Source organism: Balearica regulorum, chromosome 3 (assembly GCF_011004875.1).
Source record: "Balearica regulorum gibbericeps isolate bBalReg1 chromosome 3, bBalReg1.pri, whole genome shotgun sequence".
NCBI lineage: Eukaryota > Metazoa > Chordata > Aves > Gruiformes > Gruidae > Balearica > Balearica regulorum.
Window position 1 is genome coordinate 64,094,697 of NC_046186.1, and position 24,295 is coordinate 64,118,991.

Genomic DNA, 24,295 nt, shown 5'->3' on the forward strand with positions numbered 1-24,295 from the left:
TTTACTGCAGCAGCTTTTGCAGCAGATGTGTGCGTATCGCTTGGTTTCAATGCAGTAACAGCAACGCAACGTTTGGCAAAAGCGTACCTGTGGAAATTGCCCGAGGGGTGTCTGTACCACCGAGAAAGTGCAGCAAAGGGCTGTGAGTGAACAGTTAGTGACTGAGGCACAAAAATATGTGTCAGCTGAGTAGGTCCTAAAATTTGCACTACTCAAATCTTACACAGCTGATTTTTATTTTATTTTTCTTAAAGGCTATTGCAGATAATTTCTGAGGCAAGGAAAGAAAAACAAGGAAAAGATGCACGTGCACAATTTTAGCTGAGTTTTTAAATTCAGGGGACAAGGACTGGAAGGCAGCCAAAAACAACTGATGTAGGAAAAATACTTGGAAGATGGGAAGCAAACATAATCCCCAAATGCTGGTTTGCTGTTTCCTGCTTAGGGAAAGTAATGCACTGCTTAGATCTGTCTAGCTTTTGGTGATGTTTTAATTATATAGTATATACATTTTTTTTGGCTACTAAGTTCTTTAAAACATCACCTATGAAGGCAGCAGCCAACGAATAACTGATGCTCAAACCCAGTGAAAGTGTTCTGACCAGCTGTGGTTAACTGATGAGCAGCCTGGCCTAGAGAAATGTGCAATTCCATCTCTTCCTTTAATCTTTTTCCTTTAAGCAGGGGTACCTAACCTGTAGCTCAGGTGCAGCTCATGTGCTACAGCTTTTGCTGCAACCAACAGTAAGACGCTATTAATGTGGAGGCTGCTCGATAATGCACTTGTGGGAGGAAGCCAGCTTGCTAAGGCTGGTAAGGTTTCCAGAATTGTTGGGATTTGGCTGCACACACCACCACCTATATTTCTTAATGGTTCTGAAGACCTGTGGGATGCTTATGTCATTTCCCTTCGGTGATGGAAAGTTCTCTATTTTCTGATGTGTGGGATGTATCTTACTGTGACAGAAAGGGTGTTCACTTCTAGTCTTTCAGTTCTCCATTGTATTTAAGACAGCATACTATGGGCCTAGAAGAAAAAAACCAGAACAAACTTATAATGCAAATACATTTTAATTATTTCAAATATATTTGCCTAATGGCAAATAGCGCAAGTCATTTCAAGTTTTGTTCACTCATTTAATCAAGAATTTGACACTTGAGCTATGGGCTGTATGATGTTTCGGTACAGCCCCTTGCTAGCAAAAACATCAGGATGTGCACCTGTGCCTTGAAACACATAATACCAGTTGTTTTCTAAGGGTATTGTCTATGAAACACAACCTGACAGGTCTCCCTTCACCTCTGTTGTGTGAGCTGGTATACTCCTTCAAATACTTGATGTCCTGTCTTTGTGTGGTAATTTACTTCATAACATTTTAGATTGGGTGGTTCAAACAGTTTGTTCAAAGTTCTAAGGTACATAGGCACCTCTGACCTACCTTTGATGGTTTAAAGGCACTATCATTTGCTAAAAAGCAAAAAAAAAAAAAATTGCCAAAAAATATTAATTTATGTGTTTATTATTATCATAGGAGATAGTAGCTCTGGGCATGACACAAAGTGCCACTTTATTTGAATACAGCAACAGTCCCGAAAATTTACAATAAACTATGAGGTTCAAGGCAACAGGAAGTTACATGTAGACAAAGTGGCACAATAATACTGTGTCATCACTGGCCCAAGCTAAACTCTTGCTGACTGTTAGCAGATGTCCTCGCTATTCAGTGAGTTGGCCGAGTACTTGTACATCTGAGCACTGATGTAGAAAGGGGAAATGAGTAGGTAAGTCCATGGTTAATAGTCAGCAGTGAAGTCAGATTGTCCCATCAGGGAATGCTGTTCTTAAGTGTTATAAAATGATAATGTAACCTCAATTCCAAAGATTTATTAAGAATGAAGAAACCTAAAGTGAGGTTGGTTTTAATCTCTTCATAAAACTGGAGCGTAGGCTTGCACAAGTCAGTGGTGGTACTTACATTTTTGGCCTGGTCCTTTACATGCAGCTGTTACTTTGCAACAGAGATTCACACCTAAAGCAGCTTCTCCTTCTTTTAAAACCTTGCTCAGTTTTACAACCCGGTTGGGTAAATTTTGCCAATCCATGAGTGGGACAAGGCTCAAGGGTGCTATGTAAAGGGGATGATGCTTCAGTAGATGGCACTCTCCCTCTGAACGAGGATGAGCAAAGGAATTCGATGCAGTACAAGCAATTTCTTTTATACTCTACAGAAATTGCAATGAATGCAAACAAAGCTCTGCCTAAGCTCTGCCTAACTATGCAATGAAATAACCCATGGCAGTTTTTCGCAATTCTGGATCTATCAAGTCCTCACATCTGGCTTTCTCCTTGCTTAAATGACTATAATCTATTTCTGTTCAACCTGAATTCCTCCTGAAATCTTAGTGGTGAATATATGCATACACACACACACACACATATATTTAAAAGGTACTTTTTAAATTATATATATAAAAGATATATATGTATTTAGAACAGCTGAGTAGTAATGTAAGTTATACACATCAGACATTGGGTTTAGAACTGTTCTGCTTTCTCAGCCATTTTCCCTAATTCATGATTTTACATTACTATTCTGTCAATAGTAGATCCAGTTTAAGAACTTAATACCTTTGGTTTGTTGATTGTTTCTTCTTGTTATTTTGAAGCCACAAAATTACATAGATCCAGTTTAAAGAGCAGTCACACTGAATTAGTACAAGCAAGGAGGCTTTAACTGCAGGTATGGGGTCAATAAAGACCTGCTAGGCATTAGGGGAACTATTGCCTTTTAAATCTCTTGCTAACCAAGCAGTAATGCACAGCTATCACCTTACGGCTTTCTAAACTGTACAGTGTTTTCCTTACCCCTGAACAGAAGAGTGAGAGAGGAAAGTGAAAGACATGTATATAAGACAAAGGTTGCAATAAAAAATTACATGGGACAAAATCTTAAAATGCAATTTTAATTAGCTGAATTTTTTTAAAGTTCTGAATTCTTGAGTCATATAAGTATATTCTTTCAATTTACTGCTTTTTAAGCATTCCCTTAAGTATCTGTTTTCTTTTTTGACTGGCACACAGGTCGAATAAGACTCCATACATTCTCAGTCCCTGCCCTTCTCCTACAGTTCCCCCAAAATCCTTTTTCCACTGGTTAAAATCACAGTGATAACAGTATTTCTAAAATCTGGAACCTGGAGCTATCATTTTCTTCGTTTAAGAGGGAAGCATTTGCTACCATAGCTCAAATAAAGCTGTTGACCTGTTTTGTCCAATATTCATGTCAGAGCCTGAGGGTTTTTTTGGCCTGTTAGAATGAAGAGGCCCTGGGTAATGTATGAAAGAGGAGTATAAAGAGTATTTGTGTACATCTCTCCAGTGCCAGTCAACTTTTTAGCAGTCAAAAGTTATGCACCATTGCAAACTAGAGAAAGGAATTTCTATTACAAGAAGTAGTTCAAGCAGTGACATGCTGCATGAGTGAAATGCTGGATTAATTTAGTGATGAATAAATATATTTTTAGATTTTCTATTATTAAGTCACAACAAAACCAACCTGCTCTGAGTGTTGGATGCTTAAGGGACTGTGCCCAAAAGCAGTATTTTCTGTCCTTTGCAGAGAAACAACACAGCAGGTAAAATGCTGGACCAGTGGAAGCTCTCTGTTGAAAGTGCCATTTAGCAAGCATTCATCTATTATTTGGCAAATAGATTTAAACTTCCAAATGCATTTTATACAGAATTCCAAATAGTCTTCATACAGTAAGGTTACCACTTGGAAGTCTCCTTTGCACACAACTGAGTGGAAATGGTTTGGAGAGGCTTTTTTTTAACACTTTTCAAAGGAAGTGATTTTTTCCTTTGGGGGGAAACAAACCAACAAACCAGGATGTGGGGGTGTGGGGCTTCTACTATTGGAACAAATTCTTTAGAAGAATAGAACCAAAATAGTATAACACTATTAGGGTACTAATAATTTTTTCCCCTTCTACTGCTGCAGTCTTGAGCTGACATTTTGTTCAGTCAGATAAGAAAACATATCTAGGTCATGAAACTAATCAAAAACATTTGGTTTATGGTTGCCATCTTTACAGCAGCTATTGTGAATTCAGAGGAGGTTTGAAGATCCACAAACCAGGCTTCTACACTGGCTCTCAAGTTGTGGTTTCAAATCAAAGAAGAACAATTTCCTGGCTGAATCATCAAACTAGGTATTGGGACACCTGAGTTTTATGCCTTTAGGCAAATTATAGCCTAATTTCCAGGTCTGGTGCATTTCTTTAACTCTCATTTATTTCAAATGGAGTTACAAGAGCTTGGCACCTCTGAAAGTTGTTTTTAAACCATTTTGGAAATATATTCCTTACAGATACATTGGAAAGCTGTTTTAGTGTTTTAGTATTTGTAATACATTCTGAAGTGCGGTAAGCCTATGTGTTACAGAAATGCAGTCACTACTAACAAGCATCTCATTGAAACAGTCCTGTTTTTTCTCATCTCAGTGCAGTACTAGTTCAAATTACCTTAAAAAAAAATCTCACAACAATTAAATCTTACAGTTCTGTAGACAGGACAGGGCAAGAGACAGAAGGTGCATGTGATGGGTTCTCAGGGATCTGCCACCTCACTGCTTTTAGAATGGAAGCTGAAGGGTGGAAGATCATGAGCAAAGGATGAAGAGCAAGTGGTGGCAGAAGCAGAACCTGGCAATCACCTGGGTTCCCTATACTTTAGAAGATCCCTACTGAAAGAGTCCGGAAAGCGTGGTGATAAAATAGGCATATTAGCCTCACTTGTAATAATATTAAGAAGCCAGACAGAGATCAGAACTCAGTGGGCTTGCAGAGCTGATCAAGTAAGTAGCCAAAGAAAATCAAAGTCTTGATTCTTTGTAATGGATTGCATGTGTAGTAGAGGTCTCACACCTTTTGGTTTACAGGTGTAGGTGGGTTGATCTGTGCCATGGGTTATTTGTGTTTAGGAAAATGACAAAAGAGAAATAGCAGTAGCAGTAGCTGGACAGACCAGTGAGATTTGGGGGACCCTCTTCATCAGTGTTTGGAGATGGTTGCAGAACAAAGGGTTGATTTTCAAACATGATTTATTTAGAAACTTAAGCTCTATTACAGGACAGTGAGGCTAAAACTTACCAGTAAGTGTATCAAATGCAACAGTTGGAATAAATCCATCAAATCCGTGGATAAAGAGAAGTTACTAAAAGTGATCAACACTCAGCAGACCAGTATCTACTGGTTCCCTAATGAAGCTGATCTTGAATCAAACTAGATTTTACTGGAAATCTCAAGAATATGACAAATGTCCCTTCATGCTACATTAATTAGATCAAGGTAGTTTGTAAAACTGTTCAACCAAGGGTGGGCACATGCACCAGACTGGTGAATTAAGCAAAAGGATGGAGCAAAAGGAGAACCGATCTTTTTCCTCTTGCTACTTTTTTCTGCGTGAAGACTGCAAATTATTTTTACATTCTCCCATTGTAGCTTATCCAGCCCACTCTACAGGATATGCTTGACGGGAGGAAAACGTAGTTCTAAATTCATTTGGCCACTGTATTTTTTTTTTTCGGTTTTCTATTCTTGTTGATTTGCAAAGTCTCAGCTGACTGAGTTATGAGCTGTTTGCCCAACAGCACCTTTGTTCTGGTCTGTGCTTCAGCAAAAACTGGAAAAACCTGTTCTCATTTTCCTTTTTTTTTTTTTTTTTTGATCTTCCTCTCCCATTGGCAGTTGCAGCTTGTACACATGCAGAAGAGGTGGTGCCTACCTTTCATGTGGAAAGCTGCCTTACAAAAACTCAGGTTGCTTTTTCCATTATCCCAGAGCTTTTTTTGTTTCATGAAGGCTTTGGTGGATGCTCTATGAGTTAAACTCTGTTCTCTATGAAATGTGTTTAGGTCATCATTTTATTTTGCTCCAATCAAAGGCAGGGTGTTTGAGTATGGCTCCAGTCCAGCCTTTTAAATAATATTTTGTAGACACTGGGACATCTGCAGAAATCAGTCTTGTGGTGCAATGTAGCTTTTTGGATGCAGAAGCTTGTCTGCTTTACAGCAGCTGCAGACGGTGTAGTGTTAACATCTGTAAGACAGGACGAACACTGAGGCAGCAAGTTAGTGCAAAAAGTAGAGAAGTTGAGAAGAAACTTCTTTCCTTCTCCTTCCTTTTCGCCTTGCTTTGTGTTGCTGTTGGAACAAGAATGGGTCAACTGTGTGGAAGATGCATGCAGCTGCTGCGAGACGTCGTGGCTTTTGTTCAGAGGATGTCCTCCGACTTGGTACACAGCATGAAGGAATGCTTAACTCTGATAAGCAAATGCTCCTGCTTAAACCAAAACAGCTCTAAAACCAGACAGTTGTACAAGCCCATCCTGCAGCCTCATGAGAGGGTGACAGCACAGGAATTTCTGCAGCATATTGAAACAGGTAAGAGGGCATGATTTTTTTCTAAAGGGTTGTGAAAGAACAAGGAAATTAATTTTGTGGGTTTTTCTGGGAAAACAGATTGCTGGTTGAATTGCTCTGGCACAGCATGGAACAGCTTGGTGATGATGTAGGAGAGGCCAGAACTAGAGAGCATTTTCTTTGCGTACGGGACACCAAGGGCTCAAGTGGTGTAACAGTTGGATCTAGGTAGAAATGGTCAGTCACTGTCTTGCTCTGCCACCACTCATGTAAATATGTTTCATAAAAGTGAGTCCTTCTAGTAACTGAATTTATTTTTTTGAAGTCAGCCACTGAGGTCACAAAACTGGAAACAGGCTGTACGAACACTGGATGCTATGTGAGTGCCAAGCTGTGAGCAGGCAAATCACAGTGTGGGCCTGGCTGAGTTGTGCACATCCATGTTGGCTGGCTGTAGAACACCTGGACTGGCGCTGAGGGTGTTTGCGCTATACATGAGGAAGGTCAAAGTCGCCCTGGGACAAGCAGGGCTCCCAGGACTTCCTCAGATTCCAAGCAACTCGTCTGTCTAAGTGCTTTTGTGCAAACATTTTAGACACAAGTTTAGGCTTGAACGCAATCATGGGATTCTGCTTGAATCAAAGTAGATCCATAACTCTTCGTGTATCTCCTCTGCTTTACAGGCTACCTGCCTAATTCCCCTGCTTATCTGCTTGTGATGTCCTCTCTATCCTGTCCTAGGACACAGCAATATCAACAGAAAAACTTTTTTTATTTCACTCCTGCAGCCACAGAATAACTTCTTGGATAAGTGTGTTTTGTCAGTCCAACCTAAAAACATTTCTTGTCTCAAGCTTAGACAGGGGCCATTGCTTGTTTGGTTTTGCGTGGTCTCACAGCTACTTGGATATATTGCTTTAGGTTTAACAACCTATGGCTAAAGCTACTACACAAAATTGCATAGCCTTCTACTTTCATTTGTGTGAAGGGTGTGGAACACAAACTACTATTTCTTTACTTGCATTTTTGGGGACATAAAACCATGTTGTGAAGGGGACCAGGAGAGACATTTTTCCTTGGTGTGACACAGTTAATGCTGTTTGAAATGATCTATCGTGGAACAACCTTTGGAGTAATTGCTCTGACGCTGGTTGTTGGGAACATGTGTGAATTAGCCTCAGCTGGTACTAGCTGGTGTCATTATCCTATGAATGTGGGGGGTCCTGTGCCGCTGATACGGTTCACTAATTGCTGCACATTAAGCACTGGCTAAATCCTGAAGTCCGTATCCAGAACAGGACCAGACCTTTTGGCTTAATGTCCATGATAGGAGATACACAGCACTCAGGAAGAAGAATCAAGGTTAATTTTCTGAGTGGCCAGATTCTGCTGCCAAGACAGATGGAGGCAGGGAAGCCTCACAAAGAGAACCAAGACACATACCTCTTACTTTAGTGCTTGCCTGTGTATTTTATTCTGAGATGGAGCAAGCTGATCCTCGGTTCTGGACAAATTATAATGAGCAGAGAGCCAACCTTTGGACAGTTTGGGTGCAAGGAGAGACTCCATTTGTTGATCATCACACTCAGCTGTTAGCTATGGCAGCAAATGCTTGATACTATAAGCAGGTTAAGATTTTGAGTTGCTTCTGCTTTATCACTCTCCCAAACAAAAACACACAGATATGTGGGAGATTCAGATAGTCAGTATGTAAGGATCAGAATTAAATCACATACAGAGATTATTGTTTTTTCTCTAAAACCTTGCACACATTGGCTAGTCCTTTCTTTTGTGTTTATTGTTAATTATTAAACAAAATTGATATTTATATGAAGCAGTTCTTCTGTGAAATCCACTTACCTAAACTTGAAGGTAGCAGTTTGTTACTCTTGACATGTCAGCAGCTTCTAATGGGTTGAGATATTGGCTGAGTTTTGCAGTGAGGCATGAAAGCTCACACCCCTCACATCTCTTTATCCCATGGGAGGTAAAGTAGCTAGATCTTGTTCATAGAGACAGTTCAATCTTTAATGCACTTCTTTAATCTTTTGTCTGAAAATATATCTTATAATTGTGTGCTCCACCAGGCAGTTTATACTACATTACCTTTTCAACTTTATACTATTGAGCATGGGTTCAATGGCCCTTTTTTTTTTTTTTTCCTTTCTGCTGCTCTATTCCACACATTATAAGCACATTACACAGTGACTTACAGAAGTCACACATGACTGCTGTTGCTGTACATCTGGTTTATTCATGGGGAACTATATACTCGAGAACAGGTAGATTCATGCTAGAAATTTGAGCCTGAGGCAAGCCCATTTACAATCGATGTTGTTATTTTCTGAAATCCTTTATTGTAATACCCAGGATAGGAAACACAGCGAATGTAAATTGTAGTAAATTAAAAATATATACTCTTTCTATAGCTCATAACTAAGAATACCATGTTCAGTCAATATATTTTAACAAAGATTTTCTATGATTCAAGAAAAGATAAAAATTTTTATGGAGAAGAGGAACACCTGTGTGTATATTGGATAGCATATAAAGTATCTAAAGTTTATTATTTATCTTGCTTCCAGTCACTAGCTTCGTAAGCTTCTCAAGAGGCATTGTCAAGGACAGGTTATTCCAGTTTCATTTATTGCTTCTGCTTATGGAAACTTGAATAAGGATAGATGGGCTCTATGGAGTTGTTGCAGTACAAAAATCCTCATGTGTTTGGTTGGCTGTAAATTTTAATTTCTTTTTGTAAACTGATCCTTTTCAGGTATAATTGAGTCTGTGTTGTCATTGTACATCTTTAGGTTTTGAAATGTCACCACTTGGAAAGGACTCTGTGGAAGCCTTGAGGACCTTAGCCTTTTCAGAAAACCCAAGTTTACAGCAGTCTGCTGCCCTCTATTACTTGCATATGAGTCAGCACAGTAAGTTATCTCAGTGCATTAGAAAATTTTCACATAATTATAAATAAAGTATTTTTTCCAACTGTGAAACTCCCTTTGATTCTTTGATTCATTAATCAAAGTTGTTTTTTTTTTTTTTTCTTTCATGCTACACTGTTAGCTAAGGAAAATGGAAATGCTGTCATTGCCGTGTGGCAGAGTCTTTCTGGGTTTTGCAATGGGGAGATATCTCTCATAATTATAAAAGACTGTCATTTATGTAATTGTAATACTTCTGTAAAACTCAGCAGAACTCAAAGTAGTTAAAGTTAGTATATACTGAATCTCCTGAGAGCAACACAGTCAAAAGATGATGGGAGGAAATGGACATAGTGATCATTTAAGGTTTTATATAATATAATTTTTGGAAGAGGACAAAGTTCTAGAGGCCAGATTGTAGTGGGAATTTATGAAAGAAACATTCTTCTTTGTCCCAACTATTCCATGGGAGCACTTGGCTGTTGAGGTAATTTGTAAATGGTTAGAAGTCAGCCTAGATATGCCAAATAAGATTCCAGCAAGAGTTTGGGTCCTAAAAAAAGGTAGAAATACCAGCAACAAGCAGGCTGGAATTTATTTATTTGTTTTAAATTCACTTCAAGGAGAATATTCTAGTACTTGGCTTGATAGCTTTATCCCATGTATTTTTTGCTGGATAAAAAGTGCAGATAGCCACAACATGAGGACCTGCTATGAGGTGGAATGACTTCTTTGGTAGTGAGGCATATTGCTTCCTTTCCCATGATGTTTTTGATTATTCAAAACCTTTTCAGGAAAGTTGCCTTGTTTTGCTAGCAGCAGTAGAATTTAAATGAAGGGGAATACCACGTAGCCTGTGTATGGTAGCACCCGAGGCTTAAGACCAACAAGAGAAAAATGTGACTGCATTGAACGATGAGACTCCTGAATATTTCCTCTCATTCCTGCAGTGAACGTCCCCCTGCCTGTGGAGCATCTGGAACCTTTCTATGCCTTACTACGGTCTGCTGACCTGGAGGTGCAGCAGATGTCTTCCTTGTCCCTTGTCAACTTTTTGCTGGAAGGAAATAGTGAGTAATTAACCACACATCTCTGCTCAGGTGAAAAAGTGTCTCTTCAGCCAGACTCAGGCAGAAGGAGGGCACATCTACACACTAGGTCTACACAAATCCAAAGTCCTTTTTTTGTGTTCACACCTGATAGGACAGGTGTGAGTCTGTTTCTGTGTGCACGCTACATGGATTCTGGTGGCACCAGGATATATCAGATCCCTCCAGCTAGATTATGTCACATGGCAAGAGATCTTGGATCTGTGTGCAAAGGCTGGTAAATTATTCCCAGACTGGTGTGGGAACAGCTATATTATTCTCATTCTTGGATCGAGAGCCCACCACTTACCCTTCCAAGCAACAGATACAGCTCTTAGAAATAAACTCTGCCTATGAGACAGTGCTTATTTTCTTGTTAGGGATTAACTGGACTTTGGTCTTAAATTGCTTGCAGATTTAAAAAAACAAAAATTTTTTAATAGAATTCACTTTCTTCTGTGACTAATAGGACAAATATAATTGAGATAGGATCTAGGAGCTGCAGATGAAAACTTCCCAATAAAGTTTATGTTCATAGACAGGGCACAAACACTCCAAACCTCATCGACAGAGTCATTGTTGCATCTACTACTGCACTGCCTGTCACTTGGGCCACAACAGGTGAATCACGCTATCCCATAATAGCAGAAGACAGGGTCAATCTTCAATTAAGCTGTTTTTTCTTTTTTTAAGGATCTTGCTGAAAATAGTATCGTGTCACTATTTATAATTAAAAAATAGTATGTAAAGACTAGACCTCAGAAGAAAAAGAGAGGGAGCTGAGGTTGAGTAAATTGTGAATTGGAAGGCTGCATTTGCAGTTTCCAAAATGAACCTTATGTTTGAAAACAGAATTGCCAGCAGAAATATTTGGGACTGAACTAGAACCTCTGAACATCTCTTACACTCTTTCATGAGTCTGAAAAGGAATCAAGCAAACCAAGCTAGGGACTGTGAGTGCCTTTCAGGCTGTTTCCATCTTAGGTCTATATTGCATAATCATAATATAAACCCCCATAGCAATCGAAGGAAGATATATTCTTTTGACAAAGGCATTAACTGCTTCCTTTTCTGTTTGTCCATTTTTTCTTGAATTTATGAATAGTTGACAAAGAATTAGTTGTCCAAATGGGTTTACTTGAGCCAATTCTGGATCTGCTTGAGTCAGAGGATCCCACTGTCCAGTGTAATTCCTGTGCCTGCACCATGACTTTGGCTGTTTCAGGTGAGTGTGCTGTTCTTTTCCTTTATCCTCTGCAGTGAATTCATTCAACTCTTATGTCATATTTCAAGGCAAATCAACCTATTTGCAATTGCTGTAAGAGTCATAAGATGCAGCAGCAAATTTTGGTATTCCCACATCATAAATTCAACCTCTTGAGATTCCAGTTAAGATCTTTTTCTCAGTCTTTCTGACCTTCATTCTCCTATGATTACAAACCTTTGTCTGAGTTCCCACCTAATTCATGACCAGCTTATCTTAATTAGTGTGTACATTGGCTTTTTTCAGTAGTTCTCCCTTTCTGATGTCTGTGCTGATGAGGCTCCTTCATTTTACTAGACTGAAAAAGCCAAGCTCATTTAAGACTCCTCTTGTAAGCAAGGCTCTCCATTCATTTTCATCACCCTTCTGGGTGTAAATGTTATGTTCCAGAAATGGAACATAGCAATTGCATCTGCTGTTTTGTGATACCACAGACCTCAGGCATTTTTACAGTCTTGAGATGTGCATAAATACTGCAGGAGTTCCACTTTGAATTCATCTCTTCTGAAAGGGAGGTCACCAGAAATGTGCCATATTTCAGCTGGGGTCTCACCTGTATCTTTTATTGTGTCATCCAGGTAAATATGTTTTGTGGTACATCTCATGATAACACTTGCTTTTTTTTTTTTTTTTTGTGATTGCATCATGGTGATGTTGTCATCCTGCAGCTGACTTAATCGCTTAGTCTTTCTCCTCCTCTGCTGCTGTTTCCAGCAGACACCAATTAGTTAAGGGTCTGCAAGAAAGGTTTCCAAGTGCATGCCCCTGTGTTTTGTACTATAAGGTTTCATTCTGTTTCTGTTCCTTCAGTCTTCTAACTTGTTTGTTACTTGTAAAATATTCCAGTCCTCCACCATGTTGACAGTGCTGCACTCACACCTTTGTATTAACTTTCTGGTTCAAAACCAACAACAGACTAGTCCCTGTGGAATTCCACTTGTAGCCTTCTTCCAGGTGGCCATTCCTACTCGGCAAAACTTGCTGCTAGCTTGCTTTTAGTCAGTTCCTTATCCACCATGCACTGCTTGCATTTGTCACTATCTTCTCTTGCTTAACTATGCATATTTCATATTATTGTATAGATATTTTCCTGGCATCCAGACAGATAAGTTCAACCACAGTTACAAAAAGAAAGGTTTTCAGGTTAGTTGGTTTATTCCACTTTTTGCAAATTGTGTAATTCTATCATCCAAATTGTGTAAAGCCCTGTATAAAAGCCATGAATAATATGTAGTTCCCTTTCTCCAGAGTTTATTCCTCAGCTTCCCTCTCCAGTATGGGAAGTTGCAATCAAATCTTCCAGAATGCTGAGAAGCATGGCAAAAGTGTTACTTCCTCTCTTAAGTATTTATGTTGTAAAGGAGGAGTGGAAAAGCAGGATCCAACAACATAAAAGTGCTGATTTGCATTTTATCCCATCTTTTATTTATCTGCAGGTTTTAAAATATTTTTCCCTTTGAAACTTTTTTAAAAGTGTTGCATACTATTATGATTAGGTTAAGAACTCTGTATATTACATTACTTTGTGTACAATGCAAATCGCCTCATTTAAATGTCGAAATTAGGCATGGCATCCCTAAAGTTTTAGGTGCTTGGCACTAGAAGGGCTTTTTTATGTGTGGTCAGTGGAGTTATGCACCTGAAGATCTACAGAGGGATGTGCCTTCACCTGTTTTAAGCAGTCCACAGAGAAAGCAACTTCTTTGGGCACCGAAGGATATTCCTTATTCCTGAAGGCACTCTGGCCCTCCTAGATGTCTTTGTCTTTAACCCAGAGTATAGGGAACCCTCAGCCACTCCAGATCCAATCACCCTTCACTCTCTGTTGAGGGTGGTCACCTAATGCCATTGCACGTTCCCCTAAGTGTCAGTGTACTTCCAAGCACAACTAGTTCAAATTAAGCACTCAAGGAGCTTTCAGACTAGATAGGAAGGCACCTGCTGAACATAGAGATAAGCAGCCCTGCGAGTACATAGGCTGGGTTGCTGTCTGGGATTTACATCAGTTTTGAGGACCTCTGTCCCAGTTTAACTAGCATTTAGACAGACTGGATCCATTTATTTCTTTTTCAGACTATGTTTAGCTGCCACAGCAATGAGACTAAAGCAAGAGGCAATTCTCTAGAGTTTATGTTAATTTTAACTTGCAGACTCTGATGTCTTAAAGAGCCTACTTGAGAAAAGTCTGTTCGATCATGTCCTTCAAGTAAGGCATTCATGCTTCTGAGTGATTTAAAAAAGATAAATATGGAAGCACAATCAAATTAGGAAGATCCTTTAGATAGCTTTAAGGTGACTAAAATTCTAAATCCAAGAATGGTAATGTGTCTTAATTCTGCTGCAATAAGCACACAAGACTGTGTACAGAGTGAAGCTGTTTACCAATGTTACTGCAAGTTATACGTAGGCTGAGTTGTCTGGTACTTACCTGCTGCAATAGGTAGCCAAAAATAAAACCAGCAAACAAACCCATTCAGAGGAAAACATTTTGAAGGTCAGTTTGTTCCAACACTAGCATTTGTCTACACAGCAAGAGGACACGCGCATTTGCAACTATCTACAGCTTTTCAATCTGTGGGTGAAAGTAATCAGTTCTAGGATAAGAACTCTTCTCAGAGTACAAAGGAACAGAACTAAACATTCGCAGCAAGGGCTTAGGGAGTCCTGAACATCTGCATTCAGCTAAACAAGGAGGATGCACTGAGTGTGGAGCACATTCAGTGTTGTACCAACAGGAGAATTTTCAAGCACACAAATGGCAGAGAGTGAAAAGAAAGAACTTACAAATGCGTGTTTCAAGGTGAGTTATTCAAATACATCTTGAGTAGATGTTATTGATTTTCTCACTTTAGAGTAGCATCTCAATACGTGGTTCCCATCTAAAAAGATTCGAAGGGGCATCAGTGGTTGCAGTGGCATCAGTGGAGGGACTGCATTACTTAAACAAGTGGTCCAGGAGAGAAACATAATCTAGCCTTCCACATCTCTTACAGAGATGGTGGTGCAGTTACACATCTTGGTGAGATAGATATCTCCATCCATTCTGACATAAGTTGACAAAACGGATAGTGTTCAGCCACATTATCTGACCGAAACTAGAATGAGAATGGAGAGAAGGATAAAGGAAAATGATGTATGTAAAAATAAATCCAGCAAACCCGCAGTAATGGTCACTAACAAAAACTGCAGCAGAGAACTTGTCAGCTAGTGAATGATCCAAGGGAAAAGAAAAAAAAATAATTTACTTTGGTCACAGAGGTTTCCATTGTGTGGGTACCTGTTGTGGTTTCTCCACTCCCCCACGATGAGAGTGGGCACTCTAGTCCTTCCCAGGCAGGAGTGGGGTGCCTGGGTCTCCCTGTGCACCTCCCTCTGGAGCAGGCTGAGAGCTCGTCCTGCCACTGTAGGCTTCCAGTGTTGACCACGACCTCTGAGCCTTCAGGCAGAAAAATTGTTTAAGCTGTCATGGATGTGAAACCTTTCCAAATCAAGTCAATTATGTTTCTTTAAGGAAGAAAAACCTTTGAAGCACCTAGTGGCTCATATTCTGTCATATTTCGCCCAAGTTTTGTCTGAATGTTTGTAATCCCTTTGGCCAAATATGAGGTTCTCTTCCACATTCACAAGCAATCATGGAGTGTATTGTGTGAAAGAATGAAGGAAGTAGCAATATCTGAATTCTCCATCTTTTTACCTCTCTTCTTTACTCGACTAATTAGAGTTTATACCACACCAGACTGGTTTCCATCAGTTGGAGCCACACAAAAGAATTTCTGCTTCTACTGAGGAAAACAAAAGAACAATGTGCAGGCAGGTTAGATTGGAGAAAGGCTTGTCTACAAAATTGGCCAGAAAAGTTCACCAGAATAATAGCTTCCCACATGGAAAAGCTATTTTTAAATACATGACTCTTCCAAGAACAATTATTTTGCTCAAAAAGTTTTTGTTTTTTTTTTTAAATAAAAGGTATTTCCTTGAGTATAAAGTATTGATATGAGGGCAGAAAGGGACTTGTCCTGGAATACTAAACTGATACTGGCTGAACTATACTTGAACAGATATCTTGGATTATCTGTCAGTTCCCTAGTATGAATAGGCTCCAGGTATAGAAATAATGGCTTTGTTCTCTTAACCCTCTAAGTTAGTTGGCACCTGAAGAGTTGATCTCATCCAAATACGCTCATATTTCTTGCTTTTTTCTGCTTCATGTTTCTCTCAGCAAACTTCCAGAGACTGGCCATTTTTTAAACTGTCTGGAAATGTGTATACATGAAGTGATACTCCACTAAAACTCCTGTGGTCTTCAGTGGCAGTTTGGTTCATATAAACAATGAAAGATGTAGACTATAGATTTTTCTTTTTTCCTTTTCTAAAATAATCTGCAGAATACTATGACATTAAGAGAATTCTTCATTGGTCTAATTCCCATTTAAATCTCATCAACTTCAAAGAACACCACTGCTAACACCTTATTTTTTTTCAAAATTATGCCACTAGAATGCTTATAAGATACAAATACAGATAATGTACAGCTATAAATAAAACAGTAAAGGGGAGATGACCATAACTATCCAAGTGCAGCAGCAGGCTATTTGTTGGAAATCTTTTGATGGCCTCATGGTAGAGGGGTAGGAAAGAGCATAATGGAAGGGTTCTTTTCCACACGGTGCAGCTTGAGGCTACCTTCAGTAAGTCCAAAACAAAAGGAGTAGAACTAAAAGCAGATTTTTTTTCCCCTAAATTGTATCATATTTCATAGCATAGTATAACTTTGTCATATATACACAGTATGTAAAAATGTTATATAGTATTTTATAGTATATACTTAACTTTATAGCATTATATAAGTATTACAGTTATTTTTTCCCCAGTTTTTCATCCAGGAGCCTCAAAGGACTCTGCATATCATTTTTGAATTTTCCTTGTAGTCCAGGATGTTGAATACAACTGTACAACTTAATACACTGCCACGCAAGGAAGCATCACCACTTCAGAGAAGACACATCTTTTCAAATTCCAGTGGTTAAAAGTCAAATCCTGTCATTAGAAACCTCTGCATTGTTTGTAGCTGTCAAAGGAGTGACACAGGCACATTCGAAGAGAGAAATTGGCCCTAAATATACCCTGCTAAATTAATCCAGTCTTACCTGCAGTTAATTATGTAGTTTTTGTTTGGCACACTGTGAATACCTTGATCAGACATACCAGGGGTACAAGGCAAGTATGATACAGTGCTAGCCTGTTAAAGGGGAGTCACAGTCCTTTTATTTTGATCATCCTGGTTGTAAACCAAAAGCATTGAACCAGCTGTGATCTGTGGCTAATCTGGAAGTCATGAGTTAGGTAGTTTCTTTCCCATTGAGCTCCTGGAATTTTAAACAGGTTCCTTTGAGCATACAGAGAAATTTTGATATATACCAAAGAATCAGAGAAGCGAATGCCAAAGAAATCTAGTCCTGCTGGTTGTCCTGCTCGTGGCTCACTTTTTCTTTCTCTGATTCTTTTCTCCAGAGTCCAACCGAGAGGCTATTGGCGCTGCTGGAGGAGTTACACCCCTACTGTCTCTTGCCAATTCCTACGATCCTAGAGTCCAACAAAATGCAGTTGGTGGTATTTTCAACCTTACACAATCAGGTACTTTCTGGCTAATGATTTATCTAAAATTGCTGAAGGAAAATTTCTCACTGACAGAAAAATAATTCACAACAGTTAAGGCAAGAATAAAAGCAACAAATGATTTCCTTTGTGTATAGTATTCATGTTCATACCATAGGCTGATGATTTCAGTTTGGCCTCTCTTTAGCTGATACAGACCCTTTTTTGCCTAGTACCAAAATAGAAGGCCTTGATTTTCAACCCCAAGGGGCTGATGTACAAGCACTTGAATAATCATTCAAAGAAATTAAAAAAAAAAAAAAATAATTTGTTAAAGAAACGATCTAAAAAGTTAGCAGCACATTTGGTGGTACTTTGAAGCAATCGCAGAAGCTTATCCAACAAGGTCAAGCTCTAGGAACATGTGACTTACTTATATCCCTAACTTGATGTTGAAAGATGCAAAATATAACTATTATGGGCCAGATGTTAAAGTCTCCTGGGATATCTGCCAGCAGCTCTAGCAAAAGTGGTATTTAGTCCTCTGCAATAATATACATGTTACCATAGATTAACTCTGAAACAAACCAGCATTAAATCTCACCTATCTAGATGATACCATTATCCCACACAGCTAAATGATAGTCATGAGTAATGTCTCTTATCTCTATATGGTGGAAGGGAATGGTTGGCAAGGACTTCTACAGTTGGCTATTAATTTCTGTTATTATTCAGAACTTTTGAAAGAATTTGGGGTTTTTTTAAACACACTAATCATGGTGAGTATCATACCTGAGGTTTTTCAACTTCTCCAGCAATTCAGATTCTCAGACATCTTTAGCATAAAACCAGCAAAGGCTTAGTCAAACAGCCTGCTAGTCATTTTGCTAAAATGTCTGCATACAGCTATATTGCATAAGCTCTAAATTATATACTCTCTAGCCACACTGATTGGCATATATTTAGACAACTTCACCACTCTCTAAAATCCAGTGATTGTGCATATCCCTTTTGAATGGTGCCCCCAGATGAGAGGGAGGGAAGGGGAAAGACAGACTAACAGCACCTTTTTTTTTTTAAATGACAGAGAAAATCCAACAGGTCCTATGCAAGGAAGGAGCCCTACCAGTTCTTGCCTTGCTGCTGGAATCTCCTGACTCAGAAGTGCAGGTATGGCTCAAACAGGTCAGATTTTTAAACAGTAACAGTGTGACTGTGAGGAGAATACAAACCACATGCATGCGGAAATTAAAAGGTGGAGAGAAGGGAAGGTTTCTCTAGAGAAGATGGGAAACACGTGAGAGCATCTTGGTGAAACTCAGCTCAGTCGGATAATGTATATATAAACCACTCAATTTGGTTCCACAGGAGAAAGTTTATAAGTTTATGACACAGAAATGCATCTGCCAGCACACAGTAACTTGTGCACACAGTCGTTATGTGATTACCTTCCTGTGTCTTTCAGATCATCAGACAAGTTGCAGATAAGCCTCTTTCCATTTTTTTTTTTTGCATCCTAATTTTGGTCTTCCACTCTAAGCAGTTTTACCAAGTGTTCTGAGAAGGCACAGCTTGCAAAATTTTTTTCCCCATTATTGTAAATGTCAGGGAAATCTTCCTATTTTATGCCTACCACAGATGCTTCTTTGTGATTCTACACACTTAACAGACAGCCAGTGTTGGTTCAAAAGTATGCTGATGAAAAACTATGAATCAGAGTTGTAAACCTTAAAATCCACTAGTTCATTCATTTGGTCCTCTGAGCAGAACAGGATTGTTTCCTCCATTGGTTTTATTATTTCTATTCAGTTCACTTTTAAATTTCTGAAATGATGGAGCCTCTGGAATTGCTTTCTGCAAACTGTTTCAGCGTCATGAGCTTTCTCTGAGATTCATCTCAAAATTTCCTTCTCTGCAGTTCAGCCCGTTTCTTCTAATTATACCTCTCTCATAATAGATACTCTTATATATATAAAATCCTCACTAATGTTAATGTTTAAATCCTTTGCAAATGATCCCTTGGCATGGTAGGGCAATGACTACATCTGGCTTGAGTAAATTAATGTAAACATGTAGTACAGCAGATGCAGATGAGCTAACTTAGGTGCCAGCAGCAGTGTCATTGCAGCAGCACAGTACATTCCCAAATACTTGGGGTCCTAATGGGTTTGTGCAACATGCAGTGCCACAGCATGACTGCTGTTGTAGTGACGGCAGATTGCATTGCTTTTCCTGGAGGAAGCCCACTGAGGCTGTTTTCATGTCTACCCAATAAAACACTCTTAAGATGAAAAAGCACTTTATTTTCATCAGCTCTAAATCTGACCATTTCTCCAATTTACTTTGTCTCTAAACGTGTCACCACTGTGACCTCCTCTCTCTCGACTTTTTTTGGTTCTCTGCAGTATTACAGCTGTGCTGCCCTAAGCAATGTGGCAGCTAATGCTCAGCACCATGAAGCCATGCTGAGACCTGGCAACAGATTCCTGTTGCGGACACTCATCTCTCTCCTATCCTCTTCTGTGGACAAGGTAAAGCTGTGGCTTTCACTTTGTGTCAAGCCTTAGCATCAGAGTAGAGCTATAAACTTGGTCTTCCACTTTCAGTCTTGGACAATTCTGCTCGTCTACTGTACAGGTGCCTATGTGGCATTTTTCCCATGAGAAAAGACATATATATTAGAAGATAAATAGGTTCTCCAAGGTCAATGTATAGAGAAAGAGAAGGGAAAATCATTAAAGTTGTTCCACAGTCCTGGACACCTCCTTTAGACTAGAATGGTCTGTGTTCTTTAAACTTCAAACTACATGTATGAACTGCTCTGTCCAGGTGCTCAGCTATCTTTGATCATTGTGTCTGCCACAGAAGGTATCTGGAGCATCTATTATGCTACTCTTTTTGGTATCCATAACTTTGACTATATGGCTTCAGAGAATAACACCTTGAAAATTTTGCTTTGTTGGGAGCCACACTAAAGAAACTTCAGTAAGCCACAGTTCAGGATTTAAAAGGTGGAACCTTAAATTCTGTGTAGGAGGGAGGTGAAAAAAAGGCAAAGCAAATGAAACAAATTTACTGCCTTCATTTTCCTATAACTTATCTGACATTCCTAAAATAAGCCAACATCTAAACCCCATCAGCTTTTCCTCATCAACATGATGACTGATACTACAGGAGACTGAAAAAAAATTCATCAAAACTTTGGAGAAAAAAAAAAAAAGATGACCCAAAATTTATTCTCTGAAGATAATGTAATGACTTGCTAGTGTTGTCATGTTTATTTTGTGTCCAGTAGGCAAGAACATGCATTACTGAAACCTGCTCTTTTTTTTTTCCTTTTTTTTTTTTCCCCTCTCTTCCCTTTCCTCTTTGGCACAAGCAGGTTTCAAGCCAGGCATGTGTTTGCCTAAGAAATTTGGCTACCAGTGGTAAGCAATATCTTGGAGATAAACAAACCGTGCTATTTATTTTTCTTTCTCTCTCTGCCTTTCAGTGAGCACAGTGTGCTGAGAACCTTTCATAATAAAAGCAAAGAGATACTCTTTTCTACATTTTAATTGAATGTTAAGGGAAGAGGAGGTGCAGTGCATACACTAAACCAGTCTCAGAGCTCCCAGGTAGTGCAGGGAGGTATCTGGACAAAGCAAGAGAGAGCAGAGGTCATCTAATGCAGAGCCTTTGCAACTGTATTAAGTTTTTCTCCCTTCCATTTTCCTAAGCATTAAACCTGATTAGGACAGAATGAAATTGCTGCTTGAGTGGGGACCTGCCTTCTCCCAAGGCATGAATCTGTCTGTCATTAAATACAATTTTCTCCCAAGCTTTTGTCATCCTCTTAAAAAAATCCTACCCTATTAAATGCCCAAGATCTGTTTCTACAGCAGACTTGGGAGATGAAAGCAGAGGACTGGCATGCTCAACGCTAGAGCCCTAGGGTCCAGGGTAGAGTTGTTCATCTGGAAAACGCAGAGATGCTTCATTTTCAGGCAATCACAATGATAGTGGAGCTGGAAGTAAAGGAACTGCTGCGCTGCTCCTTGGTGTAGTTGAGAAGCCCTGGTCTGCTTGGCCTTTTAGGACTTGCCACTCCATCTGCTGGCTGCTCTGGCGTGACCTGTAGTGCCAAAAGCACTCACTGAGCTGTTGGGGACAAGTGGGGTATAAGGATTCAGCCAGGATGGCTCATCTCTCCCCTGCCTGACTGTAACTCTAGGAGATAGGAGCCAGAACAAATAAGGGTTTCTTTTTATAACCAAACATCCAGCATTGTCCCATCCCACAGAGATGGTGACGTCCCCTCTAATTCCATCACTGAGGCAGTCAAACGCTTATGAGTCAGGGCCTGAATGTCTCCTCACGGTGCTCTGAAGCTCCCTGACCTCATCATTCTCCCAAACCAGTGGATGTCCAGGCTGAGATGGTTGCTGAGGATGTCCTGCCCAAGTTGTGCTCTCTCCTGGCGTCTTGCAGCGAGGACGTGCGTCACGCCTCCATTGCTCTGCTCTGGATCCTGTCCCAGCACCCGCACAACCAGGTAGGGGAGGTCATTTCCCGAGACCAGAGGGAAATAGTAGCTCTGGCCCTTGCCTGGGGTAATGCTCTGTTACTCAAAACTGGAAATGGAATGCATTTTGTTAATGACCGATTGACTCTGTGAGGCTTCCCAACCCTTCTCCTTCCCATACAAATAGACAAGGTTTTTGTCTACTGCATCTGCACCGTCACCAACCACCCAAGGAACCTATATCTGTTGTGGTGAGCGGGGTCCAAAGGATCCCATAGTTAATCAATTACCTGTGATGGGACCAAGGGGAGGGTAAAGGGGAAGATGGGTGTCAGATTCCTTCGATGCTACCCTGCGCTCCCTGCAATTCTCTATGGTCCTCTTGGTCCCCAGACCACAGGTCTCCAGGTGGGTGTAACAAGGGACAGGACACATTTAGCACCATGAAAGACTGCAGCCATGGAGGCAGCTGAGAAAATTATTCCTCAGCTACAGAGCTTCCCCACACATTGAAAAGCAAACATTTTTAGAGTGTGCATTTAAAGTGCATCAGTGCAAAATAAAGTACAAAAATACTTCCCCCTATGGACAGTTATTCAAAGTCCATTTGCATAAATTTAACACCTTTTGAATTAGGATCAAGACAGCAAGAGGGGCTCATAAAATTTGAAATCCTATCTATCTATAGCTAATTCACCAGGACTTTCCTGTGTCTCCTCATGTCCTTAGTTACAGAACAGTTCTTTTGCCCACATTCAGGGTAAACACCACCCTTAACAGTGCAACACTATGCAAATACATGAAGAAGTCTGACTAGAAATAAACTATAGCAAATAAAAAAGGCACTCCTGCTGTACTTTAATCCTCCACATAAAACCAGTAAGTAGCGATCGACATTATTTTTAAATGTGCTTTTCCATTACAGGAATTACAGGAATCCTTAGGAACATGGATATGAAAAGGCTTTTGATAGGTGTCTTAAGCTAACAGTAACCTTTTAAGAAAGTCAGTTTAGACAGATGAAGCAAAAAAAAATGTGAGAACATTTCCTGCCCCCTTGCTTTAAGCAATAGTGACAGACAATCTGAGTAACCACAGCTGGGCTTAGGTGCTTCTCGTGGCTGAAATACACTCTGATTTGAAACGTCCTCCCAGTACTAGAAGCCTGGTGTCTTACACCTCGGTCGTACACCATGTACACAGCACAGTACGAACCAAACTGGACCGCCTCTAATTCTGGGACATGATGGAAAAAATGGGTAAGCTCAATGTCTGGGAAGCAGCAACTAGAGCATAGAGCTTTTCAGAGGCACTGTGGCTTCCTAGGTTTTGTGCTGGCTGCATTAGCACCAAGCATCCTCATTGCTTGTCAAACTGCCTCATGCAATCAAAACACAATTTGCTCTCAACAAGCTTACAATTGAAATACATTTGGTTAGTTGGAGCCTATTTATGGTAAAAATGTTTCTTGGTATGAGGCATTATGCTGGAACATTGTCCTCTTATTTGCTTTTCTTGCCCCCAAACACCATTTACACTTTTTGTTCTCCCAGAAAAGAGTATCTGCAGCTCCTTTCCTGCCTGATCCTGAAACGTGTCTTTACCAGTGCCTCAAACCCCCAGCTACAACGGGCAGGGCGCAGTGTGAGTGGGAACAGAGAAAAGCACCAGGAGCTCACGCTTGTTACACCAGCAGGGAAACAGCCCATCCTTCGTGGGGGAAAAGGGTCAGCGGCAGGAGGCTGGAAAGCAAAGCATCACCCTCGGGGGTTTATTCTGCAGTGAGAAGTATCTACATGTCAAAAATTTGTTTTAGTGAGCAAACATGGCTGTCCCTGACTACTGAACGTTGCTGCTTTGTGCAACTGAGCCCTGGGCACGCTGAGAAGAGGCTGACCTCTCCTTACTCATATCCTGCCTCCCCACCTCCATGCCTTTTCTGGCCTGTTTTTCAAATCTTTTCAAGGTTTCTTTCTCTAACCCAGACTGAATTCCCAGTGAGTGAAAGAGGGACTTCTCCATGGGAACAGCTGTTGGAAAACAAACCACCGAACAAAGCTAACCTTTACAACCAAGTCAAGTGATGCTTGAATTATTACAAATGCTACCCAGGATACAATAGGGCAGAATGCATTTGCCCTTGCGTTACCATGAAGCAAACCCCTGGGAATGCTTCACAGGAGCAGCTCTCCCTGCTTAAACCCCTTTTTTGCAATCCCTGGCCGGGCTGTTGACAGCGATTCCCAGCAAGTGCTGGAGAACTTCCCTCTTGCAAGGGGAATTTTATTCAGTTCTCCCAAGGACAGCCCAACCCTGAAACACTAAAGAGTCAGGCTTTGTGAGAAAACAGCCTTTTAAATCACCTTCCCTTGAACAAAGACCTGGAAGTCAGGATGGCAGGGGTCTGCCTACTCCAGATGATGCCACTCACTTTCCACTCCAGGTACAAAATAACTTTGCCTTCCCATCTTGCTACCTGGTTGGTAAACAGGGGA

At 40.1% G+C, this 24,295-nt stretch overlaps 1 protein-coding gene across 1 annotated transcript in view; it reads left to right on the forward strand.

Moving 5' to 3' along the window:
* Window positions 1-43: 43 nt before the first annotated feature.
* The window catches only part of LOC104640013 (uncharacterized), a 33,212-nt gene continuing 8,960 nt past the window's right edge, over window positions 44-24,295 (forward strand). Inside the window, exons 1-11 of the mRNA XM_075748189.1 lie at window positions 44-4,212; window positions 4,561-4,856; window positions 6,217-6,443; window positions 9,233-9,352; window positions 10,300-10,419; window positions 11,543-11,662; window positions 17,213-17,335; window positions 18,384-18,466; window positions 19,702-19,827; window positions 20,679-20,724; window positions 21,697-21,830. Coding sequence (XP_075604304.1) covers window positions 6,218-6,443; window positions 9,233-9,352; window positions 10,300-10,419; window positions 11,543-11,662; window positions 17,213-17,335; window positions 18,384-18,466; window positions 19,702-19,827; window positions 20,679-20,724; window positions 21,697-21,830 — 1,098 coding nt within the window. The 5' untranslated portion in view covers window positions 44-4,212; window positions 4,561-4,856; window position 6,217. The remainder of the gene's footprint in view (window positions 4,213-4,560; window positions 4,857-6,216; window positions 6,444-9,232; window positions 9,353-10,299; window positions 10,420-11,542; window positions 11,663-17,212; window positions 17,336-18,383; window positions 18,467-19,701; window positions 19,828-20,678; window positions 20,725-21,696; window positions 21,831-24,295) is intronic.